The sequence below is a fragment of the Cryptomeria japonica genome, chromosome 3, assembly GCF_030272615.1.
Source record: "Cryptomeria japonica chromosome 3, Sugi_1.0, whole genome shotgun sequence".
Classification (NCBI taxonomy): domain Eukaryota; kingdom Viridiplantae; phylum Streptophyta; class Pinopsida; order Cupressales; family Cupressaceae; genus Cryptomeria; species Cryptomeria japonica.
In genome coordinates, this window is record NC_081407.1 from 234,197,011 (window position 1) to 234,218,387 (window position 21,377).

Sequence of the window (21,377 nt, forward strand, 5' to 3'; positions counted from 1 at the left end):
ACAATCATCCATTGCATTTTATTGAGATACGTCCAGCTATGATGCTGGGCAAGTCAGCGAACTGCCTTAGGGAGAGCACACCAAAACTTATGCTAATTAATAAAACTTACGCCAAAATTAGAGAGTCTCAGGTTCAACCAAGAGGGCTCACGCGAACAGAATAGGAGCCGCGCTAAACAAGAAGACCCTCACGCAAACAATGAGAAGAAGCAACCAAGAACTGCAGAAATCCTTGCCAGAAATGCTCATAATATTATACTCTTTCAAACCCAAAATGATATTAACAAGGCCACAACCCAATTATAACATTCACACGACTAAGGGAAAGACAACGCACAGGACAAAAGAATATTTAAATGTCCACGATAGCCACCCAACCAATATAGAATAATTTATCCCTTAATAAACTCGCAGCTTCATATGATTTAATCAACCTGTTGGAATATTCAACCTTTCTTCAATTTATCTAACTCACCACAAAGTCTCAAGCCTAGAAATATCTCACAATTTATAATATAAAAGCACTGCACCTTTATTCTTTCCCTTATTCAATCTTGATACGCCCCCAACATAACAAGCATAAAAACCTTAGAATATAATATTCCCACAAATAAATCAACTTCAGCATATTACCACGCCAAGCTCAATCCACATAGACCAGGAATAAAGTGCACCAGCTAATCCCTCCAAAGAAGCCGTAAAATTACTAGAGAAAGATATGAAAATCGATTTTAATTGCTGATATATAATATCATATAAGTCTCCAACAATATAATATTATGTTTCAAGATATTAATATAATATTTGCCAATACACACCTTGATATCACTAAACCATTGTGCTTTGCAAATTTGTCTCAAGATGAGACTTCACAAATTTGAAATACCTTATCTATTAAAACCCTTCTGTGAGATCTCCAAGTGAAGCCTCCAAAAACATGAACATTGTAGTGCAACTGTAAATCCTATAATGAATCCACCCAAAATATGGAATTGGGTTTTCACCCAACACTCACAAACCCAAGGAGTTTTCGTCCTAGGCCTTGCTAAACCAAATGCGATAACCTCTCAGGGCTCTTCAAAAATAATAATAAACTAAGCATAATGAAGCCTCACTGCTCTCTTATAGGCAACTGGACAAATTTCTAGAATTCATTTAAATTTCCCTCTCCTTGTAATATTTAACTTTAGCCAACAGAAAATAATAAAGTGAGCCTCTATAGTTACCTTATTCTTCAAACATAAAATAAGTCACTTTAGCGACCTTATTAAATAATTAAAATAAGTCATCATTAAATTTGTTTATTTTTCAACAACTTAAATTTTAATCATTACAACGTGCAAGCAGCCATATCGCACAAATTCCATTAGTTGACGCCTTCTGAGTTGTAGGAAAATTGTAATTCTAAAATCTTGTTTCCAACTTGCCTACCAATATTGTAACCATTTTCCCATATTTGAGTTGAATAACATTAATATTGTTGATGCTGCCATATTAATTGCAAATTATATATGTATGTGATTTAGAGTTATTTGAGGGTTTTGGTGAAATCCCATCTTGATAGTTTGGGTAATTGTAAAAAATATCATCAAGAAGATAGGTAGGAAGCAAGTGTGATTGCATCCCACCATCAAATAATAAAGGGAACACACTCAGGACAGATATCAACCTTAATGCTGCTGTCATCACCATTAGCGGCCACCACATTACTTCATTTGCACTCATACAAGTGGATTTGCAGGGATTGTGGTCATGAGAAGGAATACTTTCAATTTGTGACTGCTAACAGAGTCCTTGTATGGCTGTTCTCAGCCTCTACATTGCTCATATTTTTTATTTTTTTAAGGAAGTTTCAGTTTTGCAGCAGCTGTATCATTCTCATTTTGTTGGTCCTAAAAATATCAAGCCTGGAACTTCTGTTATCAGTCATGAACAGCTGCAAGTTCCAGCATTTTAACAGAGTTTCATTGCTGGATGATGTGGTTATAAGGTTTCACCTTAAGGAAACAATGATTTCAGCTACCATACTTCTAAATTAGATGAGATTCCAGGTGGTTGGTGCTGTAGTAATTTGTTTCCACGCCATACACAATTAAATTTGTCATATTGTAGAAGGTACAGTTTGCAACATCATTGAAGCGTCCGTCAGAACTCAAGTATCTGGTTATGAAGCTCTAATAAGTGTTCTAGATTCTTCGTCAAAAAGGAGGAGCCAAGAAGTACAACGAAAAATCAATGGTGAGTACCATAGTTTGAGGAAACTGCGAGTTTTTGGCAATGACAGGTGGATCTCCTGAATCCTAAGGCTCACCAAGTCGACTTGCAAGCCAAGTCCTAGCATGAGACTCACTCAAATACTAGACGTGGACTTGCAATTCCTGATGCAGGACTCTTGGGTCCAACTGGGACGTCCAGCAGCTTTAAAGTTTGGGTTTTTAAAAAAAAATTCACTTCTTTTTGCACATTCTTGGTCAAAACAGATCTGCTGCAACTCAAACTCGTCCATTTTCACTGCACCCCTTCTATCGTTGGGTTTTTCTCATATCTAACACCTTGTGCAGCTTATTGTTTCTGCACCTCAAACCCATTAGGGTCTCCACTCCCAAACCCCACTAGTTATTGACTATGAATTATGAAAGTTCAAATATCAAGCGATTAAAGATCATCTGAAAGGAATAGTGTTTGAATTATGACAAACTGATAATCAAAATAGGCTTTTATTTTCTCTAACAGCATTAATTTCTTCTTCTTTTTTTTTAAAAACTACCGTTTTTTTTCCCATGAACTAGCCGAGCTTTTTATAAGTCCCAAGTCTAAGTCCTATTTTGGGATTCCGAGTCCACGTCAAGTCCGAGTCCTAAAACTATGGTGAGTACATATGTCAGCCTTCCATTTTATAGGAATTTATGAATATTTTTCATGCATCAACAAATCAAAGAGAATTATCTTGCAGGTGAATTGAATTCCTTGTCTAATACTATGTTGGATTGGAAGGAAACTCTTCAAGATCTCATCAAGGGTTTCCCAACAGTTTACAATTGAATTGCCAAGAATCATACACACTTCATTATTTTTCATCTATAGGTCAAATTGTTTGAAGTGAACAAAGTTTACAAACTGCATAAGAATGTGAGGGATGGTTGTAGACTTGTAGTAGGCAGCACTGTGATGTTTGGCAACAGTTATTTCATTTGACAGATAAAGGATCCAAATGCTATAGCATGATTCATACTGTTGGCACAAAGATATTTAAGCATCCAAATTCACATATTGTTTTTTGGTAGAAGTTGTTGCTTTTGACAAGTACAGAATACAAACTCTTTCAACATTAAAACATGATTCATCATATCGGCATGATTAAACTTGAGTATCCAAGTTTGCAATTGCTTGTGGACATGCAATTCTAGGAAGGGCAAATAGTCATGTCCCATTTTTTTGACTAAATAATTAATAATATTATTTTAAGTTGGCCCCAATCACCTCTTATTTTTGGGCCAATTTAAAAAATATTTAATTTCCACATATTAAAAAATGTTTTTAAACACAAACATAAAAAAGGAAATTTAGGTCCAAGAGACAAAATAAGGTATAAAAAGAAGGTGCTTGGCTTGTTTAATAGTCACGTTTCATTTTGGCATCCTTCATTTTGCAGCTTTGTGTTCGATTTGGCATCCAAGGATGAAAAACCTTAGCTATTTGAAAGATCTAGGAGGATGAAACCACTCATGGACTTCCATTTGTAGATTTAGGGACAAAAACCCTCACATTTGAGTTTTCGGAGTAAGATTAAGGGTTTTATGCTCATTTGGCAGCCATAAAAATAGGCTATTCATCTTTTGGCCATTATTTATGGGTAGATCAGCATTATTTTTGGGGCAATCAGCAATTAATTTGTCACAAGTGAAGGGCAATGAGGTCTCCAGCATTAGTTACAACATTTCAGTAAGATATTTTCGTTGGCAATCAAGTTTCATGCATTACTGACAACATTTTGACAGCATATTTTTGTTGGCACTGGGCAATTTTGAAAACTTTGGGAGGTGATCTATATGTTTCAAAAGGTTTGAATCGTTTTTTAACTTGTTTCCAGCCATACAACTCATTGTTCAGCTCCTACCATGATCGTGTAACTCCTTCCAACTAGCCACCATGTCAGCAATTTTGGGGGCCATATCAATGCTGTACCAAGTATTTGGTGTGTTGTTCCATCCCTAGGAGTGTTGTACCAATCATCGAGTGTGTTGTACCAAAATTTGAAGTGTTAAATTAGTTATGACAGGTGTTATGCCAGCATCTTGGAGGATTATGTCAGTCACATGAGCTGTTGTACAACTTATATCAAACAAATAGCGTTGTTCTTAGTTTAGGTAGTGTTGGGAATTCATTTTGAGTATCGTACAGGCAAGCACATTGCACAAATTCCACCATTTGCCCACTCGTGACTTGATATGAAAAAATTGTAATTCTGAAACCTTGTTTCCAGCTTACAGACTACTATTTTAACCATTTTCCCATATTGGAATTGAATAATATTAATGTTGTTGCTGCCATATTGATTAAAAATCAGATCTTCGTGTAATTTAGGGTTATTTGAGAGTTTTGACAAAATTCCAGCTTGATAGTTGTAAGCAATATTTACATTACAAGTTTCAGTTGTTCTAAATTGTTTATGTTTTGAAATACTAGAAAACGCCAAAAAAGTCCAAAAAATTAAAAACGAAATAATACGGAGACATTACATCAGATTAAAATGTCGCAATGAGTTATCCTCCAAATAAGTTGTAGTTGGAACCACAATACTAATAGACTTGGAAAAGCCTCAATGCTAAACTGCAACATCTAAAACTCGCCACAACTTCACACACAGCTTTTTGTAGTCCGTTACCAATATGCCGAGAAGCATTGTTCACATCAAATAAAACAATTCACTAGGAACTCTCTACAAGCTAATGGTAAACCAAAGTTCCAACAAAGATAACCACAAAGTTCATCATAAACAGTTTAGTCTAGTGTCCCAAGTCCCTGTAATGTCTCTACCAAAGAGAGCTCACAAAGAGCACAAAACCAGCATAAATTATATGCTGATCAACATCAAACCAAGAGAACATTCAAAATTGGGGATATGGTTTTCTTGAAGCTACAACCTTATAGACAATCTTCACTAACAGGAGTAAAGAAAAAAAACTGAAACCAGGGTTCTATGGCCCTTGTAGAAACAAACAATGAGTTGGGGAGGTCGCATATGAATTGGAACTACCAAAAATAGTAGATTCATAATGTATTTCATGTCACTTGTTTAAAAAGAGCTTTGGGAAACCAAATTATTCCTTCATTAGAGCTACCCGTATTGGATGATAAAGGCAAGTTGATCTTAATTATTGAGACCTTTATAAATTTTATAAATAAAAGAAACTGAGAAATAAATCAATGGAATATCTAGTTCAATGAAAAAATATTCCTGAAGAACATTCTAGATGGGACAGTGAGGAAGTTCTTCAAATCCTAATTTACAAATGCTTGAGGACAAGCAACTTTGGGAGGAGCAGATTGTAATGCCCCCTTCTCAATTTTATATTAAGAGAAGCAACCATTTCCCTGCAAGGCGCTAAGTTTTATTTATTTCCTGCAGACCTGTCATTCATTAATATGTTTTATAAAGGAAAAAACAATTTAAGCCAAATCATGGGCAGTGCCTATTTTTACGACACAAAAGATTATTACAAATTAATTTATTCCTAAAAGACAGATGAAGGGTGGGTTCGTTACGAAGAAAAGGTTATAAATGATGTTAGACAAGTTGGATGGAAGGCATTTTTTTAAAGACATTTTATATATTTGATTTTATCTCCTGTGGAGCAGAGATTATGATCTAACAGCCTGAGGAGAAAACCCCTCTAGGCCTGAAAGTCAAAGAACAGAAACCTTTTTCTTTTCCTTCCAAAGTTCGTGGGCAAAAAAAACTTAACTCAAGCAGATTGGAAGTTATTTTCGAAAGGCATTTAAGTGTGTTAAACTGCTGCAGATTTCAAGTAATTCTATACGAACAAATATTTGACATAAGTATAAGCTGATTTCTGAATCTCCAAAACAATTAAAAACAAATTTAACAGCAACTATCAAGTTTGGCAATAATATCAGAAAATTCTTATTGACTGCAAGTTTTACTGCGAGTTAAAATTTATTATATTTAAGGAAAAATAATAAAAAAATCAAAAAGGGATACTACACCACACCACATCACATCACCTCTCTCTCTCTCACCATTTCAGGACATTAACATTACCTGTCTTTCTAATGTGATGGGGGCCTAATCATTAGAAAAACACTTTCTCTAATGTAAAGGACAAGAGAATAAAAAAGTAAAACTTAAGAAATCATAGGCCATGCACATACATGATGGTATATTGCACAGAGTATTTCAAAGAAAAAATGATTCAGAACACACAGCTTTATGTCCAACACCATACACCAAAGCGAAGTTCCCTTGACATATTTTTGATCATTTGAGGACATTAAAATTATTTTGTTCTTTCTAACAAAATAGGCTTAATCATTAAAATTCTAATTCATAAAAAAAACAATAGCATATGCAGAGAGAGCATCAAAGTATATTACTTGGAGCATTGAAATAAAAAAATGATTAATAACATCCAACTATATACCCAAAGCATCCACCAAAGTCAATTAAAAGAATCTTCAAAATTCACCTGTGCCATTCGAACCAGAGCATCGTAAACCGCAGTGTCTCCATGGGGATGAAACTTTCCTAGAACCTACAGAATGTTCCAATACCACGAAAACCCAAAGTAAATACCAAGAAGTTAAACATTGCACAGACTAGTGTTCAATTACAGCATGCAGAGACGAAATATTTCACCTCTCCCACTACTCTTGCACATTTCTTGTAGGGTCTTCTTGAAGAAAGACCCAGTTCATGCATTGCAAATCTGTACAACATATAGCAACAATAAAAATTAACAATTGTCATTTCTAGTAACCACGTCAGCAAAAAGATAAAAATCTTAGTCAATATAAAATTATTCAAATTATTGCATATAATAAAGCATATCAATATAACTTAGTCTGAAAACATTAGCCTAAGTATCCGATTTAGAAGTTATAAGATAACTGCCCAGCTACTCCTATGCTAACAAATTAAATCACATATACAGCTCCGTCATTATCTAGGCCTCAATCAGAAATTCCTCTTATTCAATCGTTAAATAAAAGCACCAATTAAATATATACCACATAAAATCCAATAAGAAACAAAAAAATCAATTGAACAAACAATTTATCCAAGGTGCTAAACTTGATCTTTAACCAAAAGAGAAGAAGTAAATTCCAAACTTCACAATAATAACAAGGTGTTCAAGAAACATGAACAAAAAAAGAATAAAAGAAATGTTATAAATCAAAAGTTCCGTGATGTGGAATAATGTGTAATACTACAAATGAATGTATATAACATAATTGAAATATTGTGACTGGATTTTGAACGTTTTATGCACCTCATCAAGTATTCCTATTTACACATTTGTTTTTCCATTAATAAAATATTAATAAGTATATGTTGCATAACAAAACTAGCTTCGGAATTCTTAGGGAGATGCTTCCTAGGATGTTCCGTATTTTCAAGATGGTCTGGTTTAAAGGAAGCAAGCATGTATTAGTTTTAATTTTTTTAAAGCCATTGTAAACTTCAACAAGGCTCCAAAAATAGAACTTTAATTGTAGCAGTCACGAGTATCATTCAACAGATCTGAATGTTCACAATACAGTATATTATGTCTTAAGAGTTATCAAATAAAATATGACTTGATAGGAATAATATGTGATTCTGACAAATCTGTGGCTTGAAAAAACCACACATATGACATTCAATGTTAAGGGAAAACAGAAACTATTTACTTTTCACAAACATTGTTAAACTGTCTCTGAGAATGCAACCTCCAGAGATTGTTCACACTTCAAACCACAAAGTGTATTTCTAAACATATCAAAGATGATAGAATCAATCTTAACGAAAGAAACAATAACAAGATTATTATTTTCATTATGAACTAAGGTAACACGATATTGTAGCTAGTCTATGTCCCTTATGTCATTTTAGGTGATTCAAGCAATAAAAGAACAAATTCAAATATCAGCCTTCAAAGTGACTAAACCAAGTGCGCTAGAAGTCAAAAAAATTATGAGAATCCAGCATATGAAACATTAATTTCTAGCATTCTTATTGATATTTTTCAAAAACAGTATAATGAAAGAGTTATTATTATTATATCATTTACTATAATTATCACCTACAATATAACTAAAACTCTAATCAAATGATCCACATTACAGCAAAGAGGGCTTAGAAAACAAGTAACTCTAGTCTTTTTCTACAAGAGCAGAAAAAATTAATAAAAAATTGTTAGAAAATAAGACCTTATTGACATCAAAAGAAAAAGTAGAAGCAAGCTTCCAACAGTGCTTTGATAAGGAAAATTAATATACCATATGAATATGCCACCCCAAAGACACTGCTAGTCTAGTAATAAGACGGTACACTTATATCAAAACCCATGCCCAAATCCCACCAGGTTTTCCCCACACATAAGTGACCTGATGTTAGAGCAGCTTGCTTAATATGCATGAACAGTTAGCTGTCGATAAATCATCAATAAAAAAAGGAATGACAAGGTAAGGCTTCTTGCCTAAAAGTTCAACACTGTGCTCTGACAAAAAGGCAGGGATTCAGCTTTCAAAAAATTCTCAACCCAAAAGAAGTGTAGCAAGATGCCTGTCTTCTCAACAATCATGCTCTGCTGAAACCTATTTATGTAACAGAAGGACCACTTTACCTAGATAAATATATAAATGATGAAAATCTCAGCCACGCCTCAGCCTAAGACCTTACCATCATACCATGCTCAATGCACACAGATTGTAACAGCAAATGAAAAGTGCCCAGGGTAATGAAATGAGTGAAATCTCCTTTAGAAACCTTTGTGAAATGCAAAGTGCAAAGCCATAGAATTCTGAAAGGTTCAGTTTTCATTTATATTGAATCTATCTAGCAAAAGAATTATTTAATAAACATTTACTCCCTTTATCATCAGAAACTTTCATGTCCAATTTAACAAACTAAACATAATACTTCCAAATTTAACAAAAGTGCCTTTGCAGTCCCCTATAGAAGAACACAAAGTTCAGCAATTAACAACCATCCATTCAAACATAGAGTGCTAATGACTAAAATTGAGACCCGTCGGCTTGTAATTTAACAAAAACCATATCTGTCCCATATTGAAGAACATGAAGTCTGTAATGTACAATCATCAGTTCAACCATGACTGGTACTAATATATGAACATCACATTCATTATGAAATGATTCCCTTATTTAATTTTAATCCATGGAAGAAAGATGAAACTTTCTCAAGTGGCCCATGTTTTATGGGAGCTCCGGCATTTTTCAAGCCACTACAATTCTACATATATTATCAAGGGATGATAATCCTAAGTCTGAACATTTGGACCTGTTGATGTGTTTTTTATGCACATGCGAACACAGAATAAAATACCAAGGTATCTTATCCTCTCTTGAACCAAGTTTCCCCGAATACTGAAGATTTCGCATAAGGATCAATCGGAATAGCTCCAAGGTTCTGATTGTAGGATCTCTACGTGTGGATAAGCTCAATTTAGTCTGATGTGATTATGCTAGAATCACAAGGGGACTTACATTCAATTGCATGAGCGTCTGATTTGTTGGAGCTCACTGGAACGTGGGATTTTACTGGTCCTTGATGTTAAAAAAGGAAAAAAGGATAAGGGTTGGAGAAGGAACTAATTCTGGCACCAAGAATGTAGGAGCAATGGATGACCTTTGATGAAACTCTAACTAAATCTTGCTTTGACATGCTATGATCATCTCCACAAGGTTAGTGCGATCTTCTAAGGTTAGCTTTATGATGTTCAGATCACCGCTACAAGCATAGACACCATCAAGTTGATACATATCAATGAAGAAGCAATAATTGAAGTTAAGCTTAAGCTGAATGATTCCAGTTGACTACGCAAGGCAAGTCTGCAATCAACAAACCAATAGTAGTATGGATATACGAATTTCACCGTTGATCATACGAATTTCTTTCATTCATCTAATAAGATGAAATTAAATTTGAGAAGTATGGAGACCATGCAAATTGTTGAATTGACACTTAGAATTCACCATTTCTTCAATGAAATTTACATATCTTTTGCAACAATATTGAGGCAACAATCTTTGCCTTCTCTTTCTACTCTAATCTAAAATGCTATTTACTATTGAGCTACTAATTATTGATTATTTCTCTATTAGCTAACTCCTTAACTATTTCCTATCATCTATTAACCTTTACAAATGAAGAGCCAGGGCTTTATATAGAGAGCCCTTTACAAATTGATGGCTCTGATTGACATGGAATCAATGGCTAGGATTACAAGATAGAAACCCTAATTAGGGTTTGTTACAACAAACTTCCTTAGCCACTGAGAAAATTACATTTCAAGAGTGAGGACCAATAAGAAGCAGGGGTACGTACACTGAAATTTGTGTCATTCTCGATAAATTAGGTACATTGAATCTAGACATGCTGAGGTGAACCAATCCGACTGGAGGAGCAGTGACTGGGATGCCACCATGTCTGACGTTTGTATCTTGGTTGATCCTCCTCTGTCCTTGATTTGATGATGCAATGAATGATGTACCTCTTTGACTTCCATGTGCTTGATGAGGCCACCTCACGGTCAAGTCATTTCTTTCTTCTTTGGTGGCTCATACTGCTTTGAAGAGCTTGTAAGGTCCTCGCTCTCTGTCATCATTTGGTTTCTTCATGTGATAGAATGAGGTCTTGAGGCTAGCTTGCAACTCCTCAAATACTTGAAGTCTTCCAATGCTTTAGAACACCTAGAGTTCTCCTTTGTGCACTTGGAATGTCCCTGATGATGATGGACTGGAATAGGTCGTCCTTGTCTTGATCTTCTTCCATCTACAAAATAAACCAAAAGATGATTAAGCACACATGACATATTTGTCTTAACACAACATTTCTTACCTTAGATCATCAACATAAAGAATGAAATCCGCTCATGATCCTCTCCAGGGATAGGCCCCATAATAAAATTCGCTCAGGACCCTTTGGAAGGGTCAGGAGCGAATTTTGACAAAGCTGCTCAATTAGACCTCATTTCATCATTTCTTTATCTTAGGTCTAGCCTTCAAACCTCTCCTCATCATAATCTCACAACTAGCCCTTTGCCTAGCTCAAACAAGGTGAAAAATAGGAGTTACAAAGGAGTTGCCCCTGGACCCTTTGGAAGGGTCAAGAGCGAAATTTGCATTTTAGGACAAAATGTTCACATTTTGTGACCACAACTTGCTCAAATGCATGCCTAAGGATGTTTCTAATCTCAATCAATACTAGACTTGATGCAAAATTGGGGGCAAAATAGAGGTTTTAAGAATTTCGCTCTGGACCCTTTGGAAGGCTTAGGAGCAAAATTCTTCCTTAGGCTCAAATTCTATCATTTCTCTACTCCAAAATGCCTCCCAAGGCAAGCACGCATTAGTCTTCTCTCCACCAAGGCACAAAAATCCATCTCTTGATCTCAATCATGAGCAAACGAGGTGATTTTGGGAATTTCGCTCTAGACCTTTTGGAAGGGTTAGGAGCGAAATTCATGATTTGCTTGATTTCTCTCACTTAGCTCTATCCTCCTCACTTAGCTTCATTCTTCATACCTTGTTTCCTTTGATTCTCACCTTTGGATCCCCCTCTCATGAAGACAACACTTCTTTGACCCCACAAAAGGTCTGAAAGGAGAAATTCGCTCAAAACCATGGCCAGGGACAAGACCTATTTAGGATTTCGCTATGGACCCTTTGGAATTGTTAGATCCCGGAGACAACTGAGAGGGGGGGGCTGAATCAGTTGTCAAATAAATTTAAACCAAAAACAATTTAACCAACTTAATGCTTAATACCGGTAAACCAATTAAGTATGTCAGTAGACACTTATAACAGTTAATTGCTATACCGGTAAGGATTAGTGCATGAAACATAAACACAAAGTCATCCAAAACACATAACACCAATATTTGTACGTCGAAACCCTGTAAGGGGAAAAACCACGGTGGGAAACCTTACCCACAATCAGATGATGCTACTGCAGATGGTAAGTGTACATAAATGGGGTCTGCACATGCAAAAAGGCCAACAGCCTAGAGCTCACTGCTCAATCACAAAATGGGAGTCACACTAACTACAGTTGGATGGTTAAACCCAATAAGAATGTACTGCACAAAATAGCATCTTCATATGCTGGATTTAATACCAGTGTAATGCTGATATGCTTCCATAAAAACCCTCCTTCAATCTTCAAATGATGTATGCGTGTATAGCTCTGCTTATTCTCGCATATACCTTCACACAATCCTTTTTCGCATTCCACACTTGATCTTACAAATAAGATCTTACATTTATACCATAACCTAAGACCAATTTTAGTAGGTCGGCTCTACAAGATATTACAATAAAAACATTTTACAAACAATATAATATCCGATACAATAACCGATTGAACATGTTGGCTTAATGCATTTACAACAATAATTAATCATCTCCATAGCATGCCATGTTGATCTGGAAAAGATAAACCTGCCGGTGTAACCCTAGACCTATTTGCTGGTAACAACAATATGCAAGCATGAATATACCAATGAACAAAACTCCAGGACAAGATGTCCAAACGATGTCTTCGACATAACCATGTGTCTTCCATGCCATTCCAAGTGTCGGTGATCATTATATCTTGCCGGTGTACCAGATACCAATAACTGTGCAATAGTTGCTTGCCGATGAATGCTGCTGGATCTCCAAAGAGCTAGTGTTTTAATAGGTGTTGACATCAATGACAAAACCATACCAAAATACCTACAGGGTCAGGAGCGAAATCCATGTTCTAGCTCAAAATCTTCATTTTTGGTGGCCACAAGCCATTCAAAGGCATGCCTAGGGGTATCTCCAAGCTTATTTCACCTTGATCAAGGTTTAGCTTAGCATAAAATTAAGAGAAAGAGGAGATTTTAGGAATTTCGCTCTAGACCCTTTGGAAGGGTCAGGAGCGAAATTCACAATCCAGGCTTGATCTTTCATTTCTTGAACTCCAATCTCCATTGCAAGGCAAGAATACATCACTCCACTTCCATCCATGCCATAAAAACCAAAAATTTGATCTAAGGGGAAAAGAGGTATTTTCAAGAATTTCGCTTTGGACCCTTTGGAAGGGTAAGGAGCGAAATTCAGGTCTTGGACAAAAATCCTTCATTTCCTTCGCCTTCATTCACTTCTTAAGGCAAAAAAACATGTCAAAGCCTTCCCAACATGCCTTACAAACTGAGATCTTGGTCTAATCAAGGAAGAAATGGGTGTCTTCTAAGAATTTCGCTCTGGACCCTTTGGAAGGGTTAGGAGCAAAATTCAAGATTTAGGTTGATTTCACACTTCATTGCCTCAATTTACCTTCAAACTTCATCAAACTCACCTCTCCTCACCAACATCAATTCCATTTGCCAGCCAATTGGCTCAAAATCTTCACTTTTCAACGTCTTAGGCAAAATAGGGGTCAAATTGAGGATTTCGCTCTGGACCCTTTGGAAGGGTCAAGTGCAAAATTCCTATCTTGGGTTGATTTTCACTATTCCATCAACTCAAACCACCTTTCAAAGGCAAGAACATATCAAAGTCCTTCTAACCATGCCATAGAAATCCAAAACTTGGCCATAACAAGGAAGAAAATGGAGGTTACGTGAATTTTGCTCCTACTATGGGTCAAGGTGCGTGTCTTATAAAGGAATTTGCTCTGGACCCTCTGGAAGGGTTAGGAGCGAAATTCCTATTCTTGGCTCAATTTACCTTGAATTTGACTTGGCTTTGTCCTAGACTCAACCCTTTGATGCATCTCCCTTCATATCCTTGCAAATTTACCCAACTACTCTTTGACTTAGGTGATGACTTGGCCTTTAGGAAATTTCGCTCTGGACCCTTTGGGAGGGTCAGAAGCGAAATTTCACTTTAAGTCTCAATTTTTGACCTTTTCATCAAATCTCCTAGTGTAGACTTGTCCAAGGTGTCCTCAAAGGATAAATAGGTTAGCTTTTCGTCAATCAACGCCCAAGACTCCATCACTCATAAATTTGACCTATCTCAGACCCCCAAATATGATATTCACTCACAAAGCTTCACTGACCCCCCTCAGACTCAAACAAGACACAATTAGCAATAAGAGCAAAATTTGACCTAAGGAAGGCATTTGAAGAAACCCTGACCTGGAGCATCAACTGACTCACCCTAGCTCAGGCAGAGCCAGCTACCTTGGTGATCCCTCTGGCAACACTCATCATGCAAAGGTTAATAGACAAGAACCAAAAAGACCTAGAAAACAAACCCTAGAAAGCAAAAAGTAGGGGTCCCCATTTGCAATGGGGCGATGTGTGGATACGTCACAACAGGACCATACTCTTACATGTCACTCTTGAGCCCAAAACCAAACCTGAATAGTTATCTTAGACAAAGAAACCAGCTATTGCATGCTATTGAAAGGCATAAATATGATAACTCCATAACTTCCACGATGATCCAAAAGATTAATTCTTACATCTACGTAAGAACCATGTTGTTAAGGACATAGATACTATGAGAGGCATCTTCGAGACCAAGACGCATCTTCGATATCTGATACATTTCCAAAGATGGTCGAGTGCACAGGTACAGGAGGCTGACCTCTCCCACCAAAAAACTTGGCATCTTTGGCAAAAAGTTAAGGTTAATATATGAATAAAACAAAAAACGTGATGCCTTTTGTGAAAAAAGTGACACGTATAGTGAAAGACAACAAAAAAACATGACGTGTCCACGCTAGTAAAGAGCTCAAGAGAACATCAACAAAGCCTTCGATGCAAGACTAAGGCAATCAAGGTATTGACCTAAATTTTTAACTGCTTCCAGGATGTTCAGATTCTCACCTAAGAAGCATTTTGTAATTTACTAATTTATAATGAGTTATTTAAAAGCCCTAGAACACGGCAATGAATGTTTTTGCAAAGCACGAAATGTGTCCCTAGATTTTAGACATTAAAGCAACTTATAGAAGCACTGGTGAACATACCATGCCATACTACAGATTTTTCATTTTACTGTTGTCAACCATAGCCAATCGTATTATCAAATTTACAAAACAAATTATTACATACCCAAATCAAACAGACTTGTGTGAAACGTTTTAAATTTGAAGCATGACTCGTGTCCACCTCTATGAAGATCAAAAAACTGTTACTAGAACTTTGTAAAAGTGACACCTAGATCATGAATGCATGCAAATTTACAACTTTGACATTGTATCAGACTATTCAATTTTCCAATTTTGCTCATGTTTTAAAAATTCTATAGAGTTTGATTATTTCAAATTTTAACTGCTTCCAGGTAGGTTGTAGGGCCATCAACTTGAGAATTCAAAAACACAATATACATATACAATTGAATAGCCCAAACATAGCTATGGCAATAGCGTAATACAAATAAGAGCAAATATAAAACTTTAAAAGCCAGACAAAATATTAATCAATAATAACCCTAGAGGTCATTTTGCTTTTATTCTAAATTACCTTACAGAACTGATTTTTACGAATCCTACAAGACTGATGAAAAAAGAATATAATATATTACATATATAATTATCAAAACCTTAGATGTTTGAGAATAATTTTAGCTTTGTGATCTTTGGGCCAATTTTTTCATTCTTAACAGAAACTGCATCAAAGAACTTAAAACACCTACATACAAAATGATCTATCAATCACCTTAAATAGCTATATATGATGCCCTATATAGAGCCTATAAGATTTTCATTTACAACAACTCAACTTTCAAGTTATTGGCCACAAAAAATTATCAAACCTACCGCTAATATTTTTTTATTTTTTTGTGCAAAATGTCAAGGAAGGAAAGACAAGCCTTGTACCCCTTAAGGAAGTATGTTTACCATGTTCCAAGACAAAAAGATATACGTGGAACAACCACGATCAAATGTAAGCTTTGTCCAATGGCATGGCAAGGTACTTACGCAAGGGTGAAAGCTCATTTCTTTTACATACCTAAAAAAGGTGTTGATCCTTGTCCAAATGAATTAAAACGATGTGAGGCTTTGAGGGATCAAGAAAGGGATGATGGGAAAGATTATAATATGAACTCCTCTCATGCTTCAACAGTGGGGGTAACTATTGCAACTACTAATCAGAAAGACAAACAAAGGCAGATGTGTCTTCTAGAGATGTAGCAACACAACAATCTCACAAGAGACCACATGCTGGCAGCTCAAACCACATTGGAATGCTATTTGATGTGCAAGATCAAGAAGCAGTCGATGCAACGATTGCACGCTTCTTTTATGCAAACAAAATACCATTTAATGCTACTCACCCACCTTTCTATGGAGAGATGATCCAAGCTATCAATAATGGAACAGCTAGGTATAAACCACCTAGGTCTAAAAAGCTTGGCACAACTCTAATTGATAAAGAAAAAATTCAATTAGAGCAACAAACTGCACCAATGAAAAGAGTGTGGTCTACGAAAGGATGCAATATTGTGATGGATGGGAGGACAAAGGCGAGAAATCATCTGCTACTTAATGTCATGCTGATGTGTAGCAAAGGGCCTTACCTTTTGAAGGCAATAGACAGTTCAAGGCAAGAAAAAACTGCAAAATATCTTCATAACCAGCTATGTGACGGCATTGAGGACGTGGGGCCATCACACGTAATCCATGTTGTTATAAATGCTATTCCTATTTGTAAAGCAATAGGTATGATGATGCAAAAAAAGTACAAGCATATATTTTGGACACCATGTTGTGTGCATTCATTGAATAATGCACTCAAAAATATTGGCAAGTTCCAATGGATTTTAGACCTCATTGAAAAGGTTAGAAAAATACAAATGTTCATACGTAACCATTACCATACACAAGCCATTTATCGTAAATTTGCCAAGGTGGAACTTCTCAAACCTACTGGTACACAATTTGCTTCTTACTTTATTCTTCTTCACCATCTTTATGAAGTCAAAGGAGTTTTGTGTTCTACAGTGGTTTGTGATACATGGGAAACTTGGAGACAATACTACATCAAATATTGTAGTTGAGGTGAGTGGTTTGGTCCTTGATGACCATTTTTGGGCTGATGTTAGATTTGTTTTGAACTTTATTAGGCCCATATGTGAGCTGATTAAATTTGCAAACTCAGAAAAACCACGTTTAGGAGAAGTTTATGAAGAAATACATTCCATGTGTGAAAGAGTCAAGAAAATAACTAATGCAAAAGATCTATCTTTATATCCTTTGACAGAAGAAAAGTTACATGGAAGATGAAACAAACTTAACACAACCCTTCATTGTGATACTTGTGCCTTAAATCCTAAATAGCATAATACACAAGACACCAATAAGAGAGCTCCACATGAGGATAGAAAGCTAACGAAGGGATTTTGGGTTGTAATAGAAAAGGTTTATGGTCGAAGTGAGGATGTCTCTATTATAAGGAGTCAATGGAATAAGTTTTCATGCAGGCAAGGTGATTGCTTCAATGGAAGCTTTATATGATATGTCAGCAAAGAAAGAGCCTTTAGAGTGGTGGTGGAACCATGGAGGTGAAACCCCTTAATTGCAATCAGATTGCTCTCACAAGTAGCTAGCTCTTCATCTTGTAAGAGAAATTGAAGTACTTATGGTTTTATTCATTCACTAGAGAGGAACCAATTAGGATCAAAGAAAGCAAAGAACTTGGTCTATATTCATACTCACTTTGTCTTCTCTCTCGTATCCTAGGTAGATGGAAGGTCCTATAGAAAACTAGAACCAAATTGCACCAAATGGAGAAGTTGCAGCCATGGGGGATGAAGTGGTTGAACCAAATGGTCTTAATGGATTACCCCAAGTTCTACTACCATCAGCGGAACTTCTCTAATAGTACCACAATTTTGATCAAAAGAATTAATATATTTAAATGATATAGATTTTGAATGCCATTCCTCCAAAATATAACAATTTATTTTAAAATCTCAAAATGTTTTACAATTCTTTTTACCAAAGGCCCTCTTCAAAGAATGTATGAACAAAACGTTAAAACCTTTAATGTATTCAAATATTCCACAATATTCACAGCATATAACAAAATTTGAAGATTATGGACATAAATCTTGCATTTCAAGCTATTCTGGTAACAATACAACATTTGTTTCAATAAAACATAAAATGAACGCCCCTAATTCATAGCATTCAGCATTATAATAAAAATTAAACTTAAATTTGACAAATTAGTTCTAGCTGCCGGCCAACCTCAAAAAAACCTAGAAATCCTATTACATTTTGTACTTAAGGAACAACGAGAGCAATCCAAAATACCATATATTTGATAGCTCTCAACGCAGACTCAAAACTTCTGAATAAAACTCAATTACACAATTGTATCTAGACACATGCTACTATGTTCCTCCTATGAAAATCTAAAATCTTTAAAGCATGCGTATATTTCAAACTGCTATTATACTGCAATAATTCGTCAATAAATGCCATTTCCCCTGAAAATCAACATTTATTCTAAAAAACAATAAACATATGGCAATAATTCAAAATACACTGAATTTGACAACGAAAAACCCACACTTGGCATTTTAAAGCTATTCCCTTAAAATGCAACAATCTTGCTAAAATTTAAAAATACACAATGATATATGGTAACATTCCAAAATACTCGCAAAAGTAAGAGATAAACATGTATTTTGTTTTTTAAAGCTATCCCCTTAAAACACAACAATTTTCCATTTAAAAAACATAAATACATGTGAGTATTCCAAAATGATGGAAAATAATACCGATTAACTTATGCAGAGATAAGCAACGCTAACTGAATCACAAATCTAGCAACAAAAAAAAAACATTGGAAAATTCAGTAAAATATGAGATTTTGACTTGCAAAAATCCATTCAGAAAAAATTTCAGCTTAACAGCACTCAATTCCTATAGTAACTCAACCATTCACAATACAATAAAAGATTTTGCACTTAAACTTAATGTATGTGCAAGTGTCTTTGGCACCTTTATATAAAAGACTGCTAGGCAGTATTACAATACAATCAATATAAAACCCTCAGCTGAAAAACTACTTATAAGGGCCCAAAAAACTGTCAGTCGGTGTAAACTCTAAGAGGGGTGTAAAACATGCAAAATACACATAACATATCCAACACAAATATGCACACAACCATACTACTATATAACTCAGCCATTCACAATACAATATGACATTTTGCACTTACGCTTGAACTTAATTTATGTGCAAGTATCTTTGGCACCTTTATATAAGAAACTGCTACCCAGTACAGCGTGAGTTGGCCTAGTGGTGGAGAACTTGTGCTCTTGAAAGAGAGGTCACAAATTCAAATCCCACAAGGAGGTAGGGTATGTACATCTTATCAGCTTCAGCCCATTACCCATCAAAAAAAAGAAAGATACTGCTACCCAATATCCAGTATTACCATACAATCAGTATAAAATCATGAGCTGAAAAAACTACTTATCAGGGCCCAAAAAATTGTTGTTGGGTGTAAAGTCTAAAAGGAATGTCAAACATGCAATATACACAACACAAATCAACCACAAAAATGCACACATGCAGTTGTTTTACATTTTAAATCTATTTATTTAAAAATAAACCATTTTTTCCAATAAAAATAAACATTTTTTAAATTACTTCCTGAATTTGATCCATATTTTGCAAATACAATAATTTTTCCAAAGAACCATATATATATAGTATATACCAATATTTCAAAACACTCTTAGAATTCAACAATGATAACATTTTATTCTCTCTTACAGAAATATTTCTCTAAAAAATGCAACATTTTGTTAAAACACAGAAATAGATGTAAATATTACCAAAAACAGAAAAAATACATGTTGAAATGGGCAATGAATGATAGGTAGTTTGTATTTCAAAGGTATACAGAAATACATGAGAATTTACCAAACACAGAAAAAATACATGTTGAATTAGACAACGAATGACATGTAATTTGCATTTCAAAGGTATTAACCTAAAAATTCGAAAAAAAGCATAAATATATATAAATATTAAATGATAATGGTTCTACTTTGGAGAGGATAAAAATGCCTAAGACTGTGGATGTCCCACTTATCGATTTTTATGACTGAACGTAGATGGTGCTGCAAATCGCAAGCCTGACCAATATATGGTTGTTGAATCATTAAATATATGAAATGCCAACCTATGTTAATTTAAGCACTACATGCAGGTCATGACAATAATAATAAAGCAAGAGCTCTTGCAATACTCAAATGATTTCAAATTGCAACTGTATTGAGATGGAAGAACTTGAATATTGACGGTAACTCCCAATAATCATTGACACAATTAATAATGGGAAAGTGGATTTGTGGCATCTTGTCACCAATATGAAAGTGAATGAATGATTATAGGAATTAAGTCATTGACATTAAAATTAAGGAAATGGTGTGGCTGAACTTAAATTGAATTGGGGTATGAAAATCCTCTTCTTTGGACCAACACCAAAAAAAAATTGCAAAGCCCCTTTCCCTAAGGACCTTCAAAAACCCTCCTTTTCCCATCCTCCTAAAGCTATGATGCAAGAGCATCAAGGTGCACAAGCAATCAGCATCAACCAAAAAAAATTCAAGTTCAATTTTCTCTTCTGGTTCAATTTTGGTTGTGTTTCAGTTAGTTTTGGTGTTTTGCTTCAAGAGGATTTTCATCTTAGTTGGACTAAGTGAAGGGAATCACCTTCTAAAAGAGCATAAAGAGTATTTGCAGTTTAAATTCAGTAAAGCTTTAATGTCTTCAGAAAAAAGCGCATTTAGGAAAAAGCAGAGGTTTGCGAACTCCTTAATTCACCAAAAGCCAAGTTTGCCAAAATGCCAATTCGCCAAAAATAAGGGAGGAAGAAAGTATGTTTATGTTTCCGAAAAAAAACTTAGTTTGCAAACCTCTCATTTCGCCAAAAAAATTGGTTTGCAAACTCCTTAGTTCACCAAAAGCAAGTTTGCCCAAAGCCCCAAGGGACAAATATTTAGTTCACAACCTCCTTGGTTTGCCAAAAGTAAAACCACCCAAAAAGAGAAGTTGATGTGCAAGTCATGGTTCGCAAAAGCATGAGTTCTCCAAAAGTCATTTTTGCCAACAATGCAAGTTCACAAACTCACCATTTTGCCAACAGATATTTGCGTCAATTTAATGTCACCAAAAAAAAGAATATGA

At 35.3% G+C, this 21,377-nt stretch overlaps 1 protein-coding gene across 2 annotated transcripts in view; it reads right to left on the reverse strand.

Moving 5' to 3' along the window:
- LOC131067226 (DNA gyrase subunit A, chloroplastic/mitochondrial) overlaps positions 1–21,377 on the reverse strand; it is a 225,220-nt gene that overhangs the window by 193,987 nt on the left and 9,856 nt on the right. For both annotated transcript variants that reach the window (XM_059218196.1, XM_058002183.2), the window contains exons 2-3: positions 6,878–6,947; positions 6,708–6,773 (exon numbers count right to left, since the gene is read on the reverse strand). In XM_059218196.1, the coding sequence (XP_059074179.1) occupies positions 6,708–6,773; positions 6,878–6,947 (136 nt within the window). The remainder of the gene's footprint in view (positions 1–6,707; positions 6,774–6,877; positions 6,948–21,377) is intronic.